We start from the raw sequence: 15,919 nt of genomic DNA, 5'->3' as shown, positions 1-15,919 counted from the left end.
TATGTCAAATCTGTATCTATTTACATACATATGTGTGTATATGTACCTACTTCATTTTTAGTATTCCAAATACTTCTCTCAATTGTCCACCCATTAGTTTTGTTCAGTATGTACTTTGATGAAGAGAAATCCTTCATTTTAAAAAGTAAAACCCAACTATTTTTAATAGAGTTTCCAATTTGGTGACTTAATTTAAGAAGTAATTCCCCACCAATAGGTCATAAAAATACTCTGCTACTTTATGTAGTACTAATTTCTTAGCATTGTCAATTGCTCTTGTTATTTCATTCCTTTGCAAACAAACCTTGGCTCTTCTCTTTCAAAAATAATTTAGACACTTGTAGTCAATCATACTTCCATAGAATGTAAAAATGAGTTTACTGAGTACCTCTGAAATTCCAGCTGGAATTTCAATTAGAAATTTATTGATGTTATAGAATAATATAAAGAGAATTATAATTTTTTATAATAGCAAGTTGTTTCATAAGTAATCAAATATGACTTTTAATATAATAGTTTTAGGACCTTTAATAGATTTTAGAATTTCTCTACAGAATTCTTACATATTCTTCCTTTAGTTAATTTTTAACTATTTCATAGATTTTGTTGCTATTGTATACATATTTGTGTATATTTTTATTATAATGTACTTATTGTATTAAAAAGGACTATCAATCTTTTATACTTATTTTGTGCCTTGATACATTGCTAAATTTTTATATTAGTTCTAATGGTTTGCTTTGTATTTTATTAGTTTTCTAGATAGAAAATCACATCGTCTGAAAAAAATCTACTCCCTTGAAATTCTTACAGTACTTATTCAAATGTTAAATTTATATGTGGGTTAATTCTTCAGCTCTCTTATTATTTCCAATATGCTGTTCTTTTTATTCTTTTTGTACACAATTATCGTCTACAATTAATGATAATTTTGTCTTTAATTTCTACTTTCATGCCTTTTTACTTTCCTTGCTTTACTGGATTATATAGGATTTTCAGTAGTCTGTTGAATAGTGATGATAGTAACCAGATGTCTTCTTTTTGATTTTCATTGGAATGCTTGTAAAGATTCAAAATTAAATATATTTCACATAGGCTGTCTGTAGCTACATTTGACCACACATTTTAAGTTTTCATCTATTCTGATTTGGTAATGTTTTACCAGAAAGGACATTTGAATATATCAAATGCTTTTTGTATAACTCTAGAGATGATTACATGGTCTTTCTACCTTAATTGTTGAAGTAAGTGATTCTATTAATAGATTTTCAGTGGTAAAAAATCCTTGCATCCTATAGATACATTTCACTTCATTTAATGCTGGTTTCTATTTGCAAATATTTTATTTGACTCTATATACATAATTTTTTGAGTCTGTATACATAAATGAGATTAGCTGATAGTTATTATTTTAATATTTCTTTTCTATAGAACGTCCTGGGTTTGACATCCTGAACATTATATCTCATTTAGCCGGGATTGTTTTCCATCTTTTTCTCTACTTAGAACAATGTATATGGAATATAATTATCTGTTATTCAGTGTAGTTTGGTTGGAAGACCTTGTAAGACTAGTAAGAATTTTGACTACTAATTCATTTTCTTTTTACAATTAGTTATATATTCAGGTTTTCTTCCTCTTCTGGGATTTTTTAAATAAAATTTTTAATTTTATCTGTGATAAATATGTTAATATAAATTATAGATTACATTTTCTTAATTTAATGTGTATATTACTCCATCGTTAATATGTCTATTTTTCTAATATTTATTACTTTATCATGTTTGAGAGAAGTGGATTCATTAGTGTTCTCAAATAAAATCTTTTAGAAGTTGAGATACAAAGAACATTTGAGGCTAGGATTTGGAGGTTACCGTGAGCTGTGATCAAGCCACTGCACTCCACCCTAGGCAACAGAGCAAAATCCTGTCTCTGAAAAAAAAAATCCTTTAATTAGTGAGTGTTCTCAGTCACCTTTATCATTTTTTTCTTTTGCTTTCCCTTTCAGCAATTAGTGCTTTTAACTTAATTTTCATCCTTCTAATTTTTTATTACTTTTGTTGTTACTTTTCTAGCTTCTAGCAATTAAAATCTTAACTCACGTTTTTATTCTGTCTTCTTTCCAAATAAATATGATTAAAGCTACAAATTCCTCTATAAATGCCACTTTAGAATCATTTTTGAACCAGAGAGGGTATGTGATCACCTGTGTAAAAATAACCTTTTCTTTTTTCTAATCATCTGTTGAATGTGTAGTGTAGTAGTTAAGGCACAGAATTTGGAGCAGAACTGCCTAAAATACTTACTAATTATATGATCTTTGTCATCTCATCTATGAAATGGAAATAGTACCTGCTCAGGATTGTCATGAAGATTACATGAGTTAATACATGTAAAGTAAGGACAAGAGTGTCTGGCCTACAGCATGTTTTATTCAAATGATTTTGATTATTTAATCAGCTTTAACTATAAAATGGTATTTCCTTAGTTGTCCACGTTGGAAAAAGCAAGTGTAGTTTGTAAGCTTCTCTAAGTTTCAGTTTCATTAATATTAAAGAAGAACTTTTTCATGAGGATTAAATATTATACTGTCAGATACATAAAACAGTTATTTTCTAGAATAAAAAGAACTAAACAAAAAAAATGGATATTTCTCTTATGTGCTGTCACGTAGAGCTGATGGTCAATATGTGAGCATTATCACAATATTGATAATGGGATTACTAATTTGTGTCACATTTTTGTTAGTGCTGTTCACACTTGGATCAGATTCATGGAAAAAGAGCCAAAACATAGGAGAAGGAGGCTTTGGTGACTTGCTATTCAGCAAGAATGACGAAACAAACAAAAGAGAGTTTCAATCAAGAGAAACTAAAAAAATGATGGGACCATTTATAGAAGAAAGTGAGAATGAGAAAATGATAAATGAGGAAAGATTATGAATTGGTTTTAATTCCTTAAGGGCAAACTCTAAGTCCCCGAAATCCATAGGTACCTTCTGTGGGTAACTGGAGGTAGCAGCCCTGTGCCTTTAACCACACCTCTTCCCTTGAACACAGGCTCCATAGCAGGTGCTGCAGATTTATCTTTCTTCATTTATAGGTGATGAACCTGGAGCCCTGAACTCCTGTTTAAGTTCATGTTGCTCCACTTGATCAAGTCTTTTATACATTCGGCTTACCTCATTCGTTAGATAGAAGATACCAGACAGGCATTCTCCAAGGCCATGGTTTATCCAGGGCCTGTTGCTACCATGCTCTTCTGAGGTTAGGCCCCAGCATATTCTGATTCCATCAGTCCTACTGCATCCTCCCTCCCACAGTTAGTGCCACTCCCAGAGACATTTACTGACCTCCAAGAATACTCACTCCATCTCTTCTTCCAAACCTACCCTCCATCGTTTCTACTGTTTTTGTGTTCACAACAGAACACAGTAAAGTCCGGTCTGAACTGTCAACAGAGCAGATTACCTTCTTTCTTTTATACCTGGGGAGAATGGAAAGTGTCATCCATCCCTAACTATTGAGAAAACCACCCTGGCCCTCTACAACAATAAGTATCATACTCTAGGGTTCCAGGCAGAATGATACAGTTAACAGTACTAGGTGACACCTCTGCCTCAGGGCAAATCAATTACATATTTTGCTCTTAAGTACCAAATCCTTCTCCCTTTCTGATATAATTACCCAGCCCAAAGGTTTACACTGCAACAGTGACCCAGAGTTTCTCTGACACTGTTGTGGACCAACATTTAAACTTCTCTAAATCCTGCTGAGCTGGTATTTCTTGCAAAATGGTCACCTGTCCTCAGGGTTTTCTTGAACTCTTCCATGCCAATTTATGGGGTACAGCAATGTATATGTGCAGATAGTCCATATCTGTTGCCTGCAGAGGAGGTATAACTTGTGCCTGACACAAATATATGCCCACTTCTCAACTACGGCACCTTCTCAGAAATTGAATTAGAATGCATTAAGCTATTTTGTTCAGAAACCCAGAGTATTCTGAAAATCACTAGACAACAGTAATCTTTCCCTATGAGATTCCATGTACAGCAGACAAGAAACCCAAAGCCGCCCTTTGTGGCTCACTGAGCTTGCCTCTTATACTACAGAGAATTCTGAAAAGATGCTCTGGCATCACCGCCTCCTTCCTAAGTTCATATCTGTATCTTAGAATCTTGCCATAACTGTAAAGGCAATAATGTGAAGGAAAGAGAGGACTGAGAGTGACCATTTTACTATCTGTGATCAATGTCAAGGATGCACCTACACTTTCAGTGATGGTGGCAGTTTGAAATGTCCAATTTCCTTAACTATTAAGTCTGACGGTTGATATCTCTCATATTTCACTTTGACACTTCTTGGTTTATTTTTCTTGTGAAAGTACATCCTCATTCTTTAAAACACATGGTTTGGCTTGTGAAGATCTATCAAATTTTTTTTAGAGCAATTTTTGTGAAACCATGGATAAGTCAAAACTTCATGGTATTTTTGAATATGAGTTTCCTCTTGGAATCAATGCAGCACAGACAGCAAGAAATATCAATGAAGGATATGGCTAAAAAATGTACAGCATGTCAATGGTTTGAGAAGTTCCATCCTTGTGACTTTAATCTTCAAAATGAACCACATGGGTGACCTGAGACCAAAGTGGATAATGATGAGCTAAAAGCTGTAGTGGAAGTGAATTCATCTCAACCTAAGCGTGAATTAGCAGCAAGGATTGATGTTACTATTCCAACAATATCAGACCATTTGAAACAAATCAGCACAGTAAAAAGGCTGGATACCTGGGTACCACATGAATTAAATGAGCATCACAAGAGAAATCGTCTTGAAGCTTGCCTTTGTTTGCTGTCGCGACATAAAGGCAAACCATTTCTACACTGTATTGTTACATGTGCTGAAAAATGGATTCTTTTTGACAATCTCAAGTGTTCAGAACAGTGATTGGGTAAAGATAAAGTGCTGAAACACAGTCCAAAATTAAATATTCATCAAAAAAAAACTAGTAGTGTCTGTTTGGTGGAACAGTGCTGGTATTATCCACTAAAGCTTCATGAAACCTGGTCAATCAACCTCTTGGATGAAATGATGAGGATGCTTACAATTAAGCAGCCGAGATTGCTCAATACAGAAAGGCTAACCATGATGCAAGACAACGCTCAACCACATGTTGCACAAACAACACTGCTCAAACTAGAGGCTAGAGTTGGAAACTCTCTGGTATCCACCATGTTCACCAGACCTTGTGCCAACTGACTACCACTTCTTCCAGGCTTTGGATCACTTCTTGCAAGGAAAAATATTCAATTCACAACAAGCTGTGGAAAACACCTTTCGCTACCTCATTGCCACTCCCTCTCCAGACTTCTTCACTGCTGACATAAACAAGCTACCATTAAGATGGCAAAACTGTGTCAATAGTTTAGGTTGACACTTTGATTAATTGTATAGTTTCTTATTTGAGATATAATAAACTAAACTTTTGATTCAAAATTAGACAGTTTATATTTAATGAACTATCATTACTATTATTATTATTATAGTACCTGCAAATCTACAACCTATCAGATAGAGACTGGTGTCACTAATATTTCCTCTGGAAAGTCAAACTTGAATGTCATTTGTGAATTCAATAAAAGTATTTTTAATTACCCAATATATGTTAGGCTATCATCTAGGCAGTGGGATATAAATGTTAGCAGAATAGATAAAATCCAGGATGTTACAGTGCTCATATTTTAGATGACAAAGACAATAAATACATAAAATAAATAGGATAATTTTAAATAAATTAAGTATTCAAGATAATCAAAGAGCATTGGAATAAAATATGACTGAGGTGAAGTGTGCTACTTTACTTAGAATGATCAGTAAAGGTCTGTCTATGGAGATGACACTTGAGGTGAGAAGAAGCTCAACATCAGTGAGAGACAAAAAGAAATCTATTGTCACAGAAGCCTAATATGCAATGGCAGAAAGATTGGACACAGTGACAGAGAAGTCAGTGTAGCCATATCAAGGGTTTAAGAATTATTGTGACCAAAAAAAACTAGAGTCATGGGGCAAAGTCTATTCAAATGGGATACATCAGTAATATATTTTTACTACACACCTTATACCAGAAACTGGTCCCTATTTCAGCCTCTTCATTTTGATAAAGGTCATCCGCAGTGGACTTACATCATGTGATGAAACCCTGACTTTCATCTTTTATTGCTCCAAACAACCCCTTAAAATTCCACCTTCCTCTCTGGACTCTAGTGGCCTAGCTCTAGATAGGCTGTCTCAATATGTTCTACAGAAGGTGGTGGACTCTCAATAGTGGAAAGGCTGGCCTCAATGCCTGTCCATGGGTAAGAGTGCAGCCTGGATATGTGATCATAAAACCTTGTCTGATAACCTGAAAATGCCCACCATAGAGTTATAAAGTTCCACTAAAAATATATATATAATCTGCTCAACTATCCCATCCAATGGAAGAGGTTGACTGAACATCTATGTGAACTCTGCATACAAACAGCTTTCTCCTTTCCAAAGGGTTCAATCAAATGTATCTCAATTAATTAGATAATTTAGGAATGCGCATTAAAAACTAAAGAAAAAACAAACTGTAAATAATAGCAATAATAATAAAACAAAATAACAAAGAGAAGCAAACATATAGCTTAACTGGCATCCAATCACTATTTTCGTTCATTGTCTTACCCTGGCCCTGAACATTACAATTGTCCTCAAACCCCATGGCTTCTTCTTTATCAGAATATGAATTTCTCCGCTGAATGTGCACATCCACAAAGACACACATAAACACACACAATCTCGGGGAAGTAGGAATGCCAGTTCAACCCTGACCTCACTTTGACAAGAGACATCTCATATGTTATTATTGTCTCTAAATTTCCCTGAAAGTCAAATAACACCCCAATCACTGTGAAGTCTGAGACACTCATCTGTCTCCTACCCCCTTGGTGAGAGACAAAGGGAGACAGGAAGTGTTTTAATAAGAGCAGAATCAAATGATGCATGGATGTCAAAGAGGGAATGTACTAAGACAATATCACTTGATCTGACACTGAATTTATTTGTCAGCATTTATTGGGAAATATTACCTTCAGGCAGAACCAGTTACATAATTTATGCAAAAGGAAAATCAGTGTCTCTTTTTTGAAAACTATTAAGGATTTCAAGATGACAACAGCGGAGCATAGAACTTCACATGAGTCCCTTCAGAGCATGAGATCCCATGTGCCTGCCTGGGTCATGTGCTTATAAAAATGGCCCTGAATTCAGACAAGGCTTTTGTTCATGAATACAGACACAAACACTTATATCCTACTTTCAAACAACTCAGGGAAGAGATGAGAGCAAAAACCTAACTTTTCTTAATAAGAAGAAATAAGTGTGTTTATGAAGATCATTTCAATTTGGGGGAGTACAGAGGAGCTTTCAATTGGGTAATCCTGGAACGCTTCCATGAGAATGAGGCATCTGAATCATAGTTTGAAGAATCGATAGTAAAGCACTGGAAACATAGGGAGAGAGAAAGTTCCAATTTGAGCTGTTGGAAAGGAAGACGATCTTAATCTCAAGAACGGAAATCAGAGAGAAAGGAGGAAGGAAAAAAGAAGACAGAAAATAAAAGAATTAGTTAACTAGACGTTGAAGAAACAAAGAACACAAAAAGGCTTACCATTGTTTTTCAAACCATGAGTCAACTACAGGGAACATGACCAAGATAACTAAGACTGTCAAACCGATCAGTATCAGAAGGATGGAGTATCCACCTGGTTGGTGACAAAATACAAATGTCAACCCACAAAATACTCTCTGTCACACCACAGCTGAGCCTTTTCATTTCACAAGGGTGAAACCTCCTAGACTCCTCATCTGTACTTTCTAGAGCCCTCATTTTAATTCCTCCCCAACCCTCTTCAATCAAGTCACCAGTTCATTCCTTCTTTTTCTCTTTGTTACCTCTAATCCCCTACTTCCATTTTATTCAAATTTAACTGCTGTCATTCCCTACCCTTTTTTATTTGGATTCTCCCAATTTCATCCTTCTTGTGCCAGGCATACTCACCATTTCCTCTGCTCCTCAAAAAAGCCATAGGACTGTCTTGCATAACTTCCCAGATGGGTCCCAGCCCATTCTCACCCCAGTGGATGATTATATCATGGCCCCTGAGACTGCTGTGCTTCACCCGACAAAACAGGCCAGCCGCCTCCCCAGCTGCCACATCCAGGGTTGCTTGGAGGAACCATGTCCCATCAGCATTGGGCAGGAGATCACTGTGCCGAGTGCCCGACTGCTCCCGCTCACCTCACATGCACCTCACCCACATAGGCTTTGGGTTGAATCCTGAGACGTCGCACACCAGGAGCAGACAGCCAGGCCCGAGATTAGGGCCTGTGGACACCCAGCCTCTGTCTTCACTGGAAAAGAGAAGACGGGGAGAAATGGAATTTAAGGGAAACCCCAAGTCAGAGCTCAGGGACTCAGGTGCTTTAGAAGTTTGAGTAATCACCTCTTTCTCTTGTGTAAGAAACAATCCTAAACCCACACATCTAACCCTATAGCCTCTCATTATGTGTTTCAAAATGATAATGAGAACAGGCAAATTGAAGTACAAAAGTTAAAGCACTAGGACAAGAAGAGGAGCAAGAGTTGGGCTCACCTTGTCTTTCTAGGTCTGACTTTCCCGCTACAAGGAGGCCTGCCAGAAATTGAGGGCAGGTGTGACCAAGAATGCTCTGCACTATTTCTTTAATATCTCGGTAGTGATTGAGCACCTTGCAGACTTTCTGGACCCCAGACCCTGCTGCTGGAGATGGCACCCAGGAACTTCCTTGGAAACTGAGGAAATCTGATCCTTGATATGTCCCATTTATGAAGATTTCTCAGGCCTTGTCAGCATACATTTTATAGCTGGCTGACATGTGGACCTCAAAGGGGTCTGAGGGTAGAGAGAGAAAGAGAGAATCAATATGGAAAGAATGACAGGAAAGAAAAATAAACAATTTAGAGAGTAAAGGGATTCAAAGAAAGGAAAATTTGCTGAGAAATCATATGAAAGACTAGAGTTTAGGTGAAAAAGGGGAAGGAAATTTGTGGAAAGAAAATTTGAATATTATAAAGGTACTTTGAAATAATTATTGTGGAAGGCTTGTTTGGAAGAACTCATATGAGAGTGGTAGCTATAAGACAGGCCACAAGGACACTCAGGCCAAAGAGGAAAGAGGCCAGAAACCTGGGGAGGAACGACTGAGTCTGAGGTCAGAAATTACTGGCAGAAGATCAACAACAGACAACCATTCCAGGGAGCCAGAACTTGAGGGTACATTCAGGGGCATGCAACCATCAATACATGCAGGCTCTGCACTGTATATTGGGGGGAAATAGTGATTAGTACAGCAGAGGAGGGAGTGGGAGACAAAGGGAGACAGGAAACAAGGTCAGGAAGGAAGGATGAGGGTCAGGATTTACATACTATCTTCTCCTTTGAAAGATGGTTGGAGCCCTTGGGCAAATTATCAGCTTATAACAATGAACTCACATTCAAACTGAAATTGACTGGCAAAGGTCTGTACTTCCCTGGAAAAACCACACAAGTACACCTGGAGCAGCACCTGTAAGTTCTTCAGCTCCTCCTTGCTGCAGTCTCCCTGAGACCATGATCTCAGAAAGCAGATGGTTCCCATGATGCCATCCCAGGAGTGAGTCTGCAGCTCACCCACCCAGCCTGGGCCCGGGATGTGCACCCAGCTGTGGTTTGCAAAGGAGGAGATCTGGAGCATGTGGAAGGAGAGAGCTTCCACTGCTGCTGGGTGATGGGATCCTAGAGCTTGGGGAGCTGAGAGAGAGGGGAATGGCAAGTGGAGAGAGTGTAAAGGGATGGGAGATGAGATGCCACAGGAAGAAGAGGAGCCCACAGAGGAGAGGAAGGATGGAAATAATTACATATATTCCAGTACCGCTTTTCCCCTGGGCCAAATTCCTCTCCCCAAAATCAGAAACAGAAACTGAGACTGTAGACAAGAATTCTGGGCCTGGAAGTAGCCTGGAAGGCCTATGCCATGGACACCCTAGAGCAGCACTGCTCCCTTTCTCAGGGCCTTCCCAGAGCTTCCCTTCCACCTTCCTGCCCGACTCTAGGTATCCTCCCACCTGAGCTCTTCCTACCTGCTGTGCTCTCCCCAGGGCAGCAAAGTTCCCTGAAGAGGAGCAGGAGCAGGAGCAGTAGTAGGTGCATCACTGGAGCTCTGTCAGGTGAACTGTGCCCAGGCAGGACACCTTCCCTTGGAACACAGACATCAGCACCCCTCCCTACACCTTCTAGCACTGTCATACCACTTCGCTTCCCACACACAGACAAACCTCTCCCTCTGCCCACGCCTCTACAGGAAAAGCCCCACTGCCTCCCTTTGCCACAGCCTCCCACAGGGTCTCTCACTTCCCCTCCATCTCTCCCACTGTCTGGCTTCCAGGTTTTCTCCCTGCTTATGTCTACATCTGCCCAACCTCCTTTATTGCACTAACTGCTGGAAAAGGAGTCCTGGCTTAGAACAAAGTCTCTGTTATCACTAAAATATGTAGTAGCTTTTGGCCTTGCAGAAATCAAATACCCTTGGGTTGTAAATGTTCTCATCTGTTTGAAGTGATGGAAGTGGGTCAATGGGACCCAGGAACACATTCAGCAGTCTCCTTGTTCCTGCCTCTCTGTGGTCTTCCCCTCTACCTTTCTGCCACCTGGCTTTCTTTCTCCCTCTTCTTGTTCTTGCTGTTTTGCTCTACTGACTCATCATTTTTGCCTCCCTATCTACATTTGCCCTTCTCACATGCCCTGGCTGTTCTTCCTGTCCCTTCAATCTCTCGTCTGTTTCATTACTCTACTCTTCTCAAATCTCAGTATCAGAAGACAATAGGTGTACTGAGTGCAGATTTCAAGCTATACTACAAGGCTATAGTAACCAAAACAGCATGGTAATGACACAAGAACTGAGACATAGAACAATCGATCAGAACAGAGAACCAAGATATAAAATCATCCTCATATTGTCATCTGACTTTTGAAAAAGTAGGCAAAAACATACACCTGAAAATAAAACCCTATTCGATAAATGGTGCTGGGAAATTGGATAGCCACATGTTGAAGACTAAAAGAGAGCCCTCGCCTCTCACCACTCACCACAAAAATTAATTCATGATGGATAAAACAGTTAAACCTAAGGCATGGTACTATAAGAATTCTAGAGGAAAATGTTGGAAAAACTCTTGCAGATATTGGCCTAGGGAAAGAATTTATGAAGAAGACCCAAAAGGCAATGACACCAACAACAAAAATTAATATTATAAATGAGATCTGATTAAATTAAAAAGCTTCTGCACAGCCTAGGAAAGAATCAGCAGAACAAATACACAACCTACAGAATCAGAGATAATATTTTCATGCTATGCATCCAAAAAGGGCTAATAATTAGAATCTACAAAGAACTCAAGCAAATCAGTATGAAAAGATCAAATAACCCCATTGAAAAGTAGGCAAAAGGCATGAACAGACCCTTTTCAAAAGAAGATAGACCAATGGCAAATAAACATATGGAAAAATGCTCAATATCTTGAATCATCAGGGAAACGCAGATCAAAACCACGAGGAGATATCACCTAAATCCAGTGAGAATGACTTTTATTAAAAAGTCCCAAAACAACAGATGCCGGCATGGATGTGGAGAGAAAGGAACATTTATATGCTGTTGGTGGGACTGCAAACTAGTACAACCTCTATGGAAAGTAGTATGATGGAGATACCTCCAAGAGCTAAAGGTATACTTACCATTTGATCCAGCAATGCCACTATTGGGTATTTACAAAAAGGGGGAAAAAGTCATTTTATCCAAAACCACCTGTATCCAATGTTTATAGCAACACAATTCACAATCACAGAGATGTGGAATCAACCCAAGTGTCCATGAATACATGAGTGAATTAATAAAATATACTATATGTATACCATGGAGTACTACTCAGCCATAAATAATACTGAAGCAATACCTTTTATAACAACCTGGATGCAATGGGAGACCATTCTACTAAGAGAAGCAGGGCAAGAATAGAAAAACAGACAGCACATATACTCACTATTGAATTGGAATTAATTGATCAACACTCATGTATGTGTACAGATGGAAGTAAAACTCAATTGAAATCAAGTAGGAGAGAGAGGGAGCAGGAGATGGGTAAATTCAAAACTAATGGGTATAATACACACCATGTGGGCGAAGGGCACCCATATAACTCTGACTCAAATGGTAAAAAAGCAACTCATGTAACTAAAATGTTGGTACCCCCGTAATATTGTGAATTTTAAAATATCAAAACCCCAAAGGTCAAGAGCTGCTGAAGCCGGGCAGGGTGCCTCACACCTGTAATCCCAGCACTCTGGGAGGCCGAGGTGGGTGTATCGCTCGAGGCCAGGAGTTCGAGACCAGCCTGAGCAAGAGTGAGACCCCGTCTCTACTAAAAATAGAAAGAAATTATCTGGCCAACTAAAAATATATATATAATAAAAATTAGCTGGGCATGGTGGTGCATACCTGTAGTCCCAGTTACTCGGGAGGCTGAAGCAGTAGGATCACTTAAGCCCAGGAGTTTGAGGTTCCTGTGAGCTAGGCTAATGCCAAGGCACTCACTCTAGCCTAGGCAACAAAGAGATACTCTGTCTAAAAAAAAAAAAAAAAAAAAAAAAAAAAGAGGTACTGAACAGAAGGTCATATACCAGTAGCAAATATCATTTGTCCCTCAGTAATTGCTATGGTCTAAGATAAATTTGCCTGGATTATAAATGGCAGAATTTATAATATCTGATTCTGGGATTTGTGTCTGTAGTTTTATACTACACATGGCATTTAAAATGCTTCATGTAAGGTGTGTAAAATGCCTTCGTGTAAGTGACTGTCAACACACACATATATACACACAAAAATATACACACATTGACACACAACAGATTAGAATGTATGCTTAGAGCCATTATGCAAGGAGAGTGAAACAAGAAAGAGGAGACATTGAGAACATTAGGAAGGGGCAATGACAGAGGGCAAGAGAAGACAGGGCATCAGGGAGGAATGGAGACTGATTGGGTGGATAAACCAAACATTCCTTCTAGGTTAAAGAAGACTAGAAGTTAAGCAATTGTATAATGTAACCCTCTTATTTTATATATGTGGGAATAGAGGCTAAAGAAGGTAAAATAACCGTTCAGTATCACATGGTGGCTTTTCCAAGGTGGTTTGAAAAAAGCTGAGGACACAGACAGCAGGTGGAAGTCAGGGAGGTAAGAGAAAGTCTAGAAGTAAGGGCCAGGGTGGGGCAAGAAGGCAGGGTATAAGGCTGAGGGTTATGGGAGGCACATTTTTTCTCTGAAATGCAATTTGCATGAGAAAGAGATTTGTCAGTTGGAAAAGAGGAAGTCACTACAAGCTATGAGAAAAAGGGTTTGCTGCAATCAGATGTCAAACACCAGCTTTGCTAGTCAGAAGTTCCATCTCCCACTGAAATGCTGCTTCTTCCATTTCAACTGTTAGCAGTTCTCTTCCCAGGTGGTGACAGCGAAGATGGTAAGAGTCACTCTGGCAGCTCCCAGCACTGGTTCAGGGGTCTTGGATAAAAGCATGCTGCGCTCACCCAGGTGCACTTGGACATGAAGAGTCTGAGCCCTGCTGTCTCCAGCCCTCTTCTGCCTCTATGGGTGTTGGGGCTGGAGCCTGAGTCCCTGGGGCAGTCAAATGTGTCAGCCTTTATGTGTTCTTCAGACTGTAGGTTCTTGTTCTCTGGATCTTTTCAATTTCCATTCTCTCTCACTCCCTCCTGCTTCTCCCTTTCTCTTCACAGTCTTGTTCTTCTACTCTTCACAGCCTTCCAGGGACCAACCTCTTTCCGGGTCATCCAGATTTCATCCTTTGCCAACAGCACCTGGGCACACAATCAAGGTTCAGGTTGGTTGGATGATTTGCAGATTCAAGGCTGGGACAGTGACTTGGGCACTGCCATATTCCTGAAGCCCTGGTCCAAGGGCAACATCAGTGATGAAGAGGTTGCTGAGCTGGAGGAGCTATTCCAAGTCTACTTTTTTCTATTTACTCAAGAAATACAGGGGTATGCCAGTGAATTCCAGCTGGAATGTGAGTCCAGTCCCCTGAACTGCAAAGACTCCCAAGGACTTTTTTCTCTCTCTCTTTGCAAGCTGCTAATCTCTCTGATCCTTCTCCCCTCCTTTCTGCTTTACCCAACTGCATGCACACACTCTTCTAGAGCAATCTCTCACTGACTCCACACTGTATTCCAGATTCTGGCTGCCTCTGACTCTTCTCTGAGAGATTAGGGCTCTCCATTGGTAACCAACTCTTGGTGTGTCTTATGTGGACCTTGCTCCTCAAGGGCCCTTACTCCTACCCTGTGCCTGAGTGACCTACAATATGGCTTTCTCCTCTGATCTGTCTGCTAGTGCTCTCCTCCCTGTGTCTCCCCTTGCTGTGGTCCTATGCCTCATGCTGAAATGTGCTCTCTAGTCTGCATCACACTCTGCCTCCCACCTCCACCAACTACTACCATATCCCCCAATTCATGGTATGCGCAGCATTCCTGAAGCTCTTGTTTCTGAAAATCTCTATGTACTGTATTTGGGGTTTGGCTCCTCATTTCACATCCAAGAAATTTATCCACACCTAAATATAAAATACTAGGTCCTTTACTCATGGCTTTTTTTCTTATTTATGTTTAATAACTTGTTCTCTGTTTGCCTTCTACCTAGACCCGTTTCAGATCCAGGGCATAGCAGGCTGTGAGCGACATGCTGGAGGTTCCATAGTAAGCTTCTTGAGGGGAGCTTTAGGAGGATTGGACTTCCTGAGCTTCGAGAATGATACATGTGTGCCTGCCCCAGAAGGTGGCATCAGGTCACGGATATTCTGTGCACTAATCATGCAATATAAAATTGCCATCTACATTGTGAAGAAGCTCCTCTTAGAAATCTGCCCCCGATATCTCTTGAGCGTCCTCTATTCAGGGAAGGCAGAATTGCAAAGGCAAGGTTAGTCCTGCTGTATATTTCACTTCCCACTGCCTCCTCTAAGCTCAAGAGTAGGATAGGGGCTTAATCAACAAGTTATTCAGATCCCAAAGCAGTGGATGCCTTCACTGTCCAAGTTTGGATTCTGAGTCCCTGAGGTCTGAATTTGAGTCATGATACGACACTCTCACTGCCCCTTCCTGCCCCAGTAAAGCCCGAGGCCTGGTTGTCCAGTGGTCCCAGTCCCGGGCCTGGCCGTCTGCTGCTGGTGTGCCATGTCTCAGGATTCTATCCAAAGCCTGTGCGGGTGAGGTGGATGCAGGGTGAGCAGGACCACCCAGGCACTCAGCACAGTGACCTCCTGCCCAACGCTGACTGGACGTGGTATCTCCGAGTGACCCTGGATGTGGCAGCTGGGGAGGCGGCTGGCCTGTCTTGTCGGGTGAAGCACAGCAGTCTAGAGGGCCAGGACATCATCCTCTACTGGGGTGAGAAAGGGCTGGGTCCCAGGCTGGACATGGGAGGAGGTGGTCCTCAGGCAGAGAGGCAAGCACTGGGGAAGGATGGAGCTTGACAGAGGAAAGAGGGAGAGGGATAGATTCATTCATATGTGGGACTTCAGTCCCAACAGGAATAAAAATAGAGGAGCCAAGTTATAGAAGACATAAGAATAAAGGACTCATAGATTATGTGAGTTGGAGCTAGAGGGATCAAATATAGATGGATGGCCTCAGGAATGTGAGAGAGGGAGTTGGGGATGACCATACATTGGGAGCAGCTGAATGGAGGTGCTGACACTCAGGTGGGCAAAGGATGGCCAGGGGATCGAGTGGGTGGGATTTAAAG

At 40.3% G+C, this 15,919-nt stretch overlaps 1 protein-coding gene and 1 pseudogene across 4 annotated transcripts in view; one reads left to right on the top strand and one right to left on the bottom strand.

Moving 5' to 3' along the window:
• Positions 1-7,694: 7,694 nt before the first annotated feature.
• Positions 7,695-10,258, bottom strand: LOC123634800 (annotated as a pseudogene).
• A 3,211-nt stretch (positions 10,259-13,469) lies between these two features.
• The window catches only part of LOC123635150 (T-cell surface glycoprotein CD1b-like), a 74,682-nt gene continuing 72,232 nt past the window's right edge, over positions 13,470-15,919 (top strand). For 3 of the 4 annotated variants that reach the window (XM_045547023.1, XM_045547022.1, XM_045547026.1), the window contains exons 1-4: positions 13,470-13,622; positions 13,920-14,186; positions 14,816-15,094; positions 15,283-15,561. In XM_045547023.1, the coding sequence (XP_045402979.1) occupies positions 13,562-13,622; positions 13,920-14,186; positions 14,816-15,094; positions 15,283-15,561 (886 nt within the window). In that variant the 5' untranslated portion in view covers positions 13,470-13,561. The remainder of the gene's footprint in view (positions 13,623-13,919; positions 14,187-14,815; positions 15,095-15,282; positions 15,562-15,919) is intronic. The other variant, XM_045547025.1, reaches the window with a different exon arrangement.

Source organism: Lemur catta, chromosome 3 (genome assembly GCF_020740605.2).
Source record: "Lemur catta isolate mLemCat1 chromosome 3, mLemCat1.pri, whole genome shotgun sequence".
In the NCBI taxonomy this organism is placed as follows: Eukaryota; Metazoa; Chordata; class Mammalia; order Primates; family Lemuridae; genus Lemur; species Lemur catta.
The sequence above is the reverse complement of the archived record's forward strand: the minus strand, read 5'-3'. Positions and strand labels throughout refer to the sequence as shown.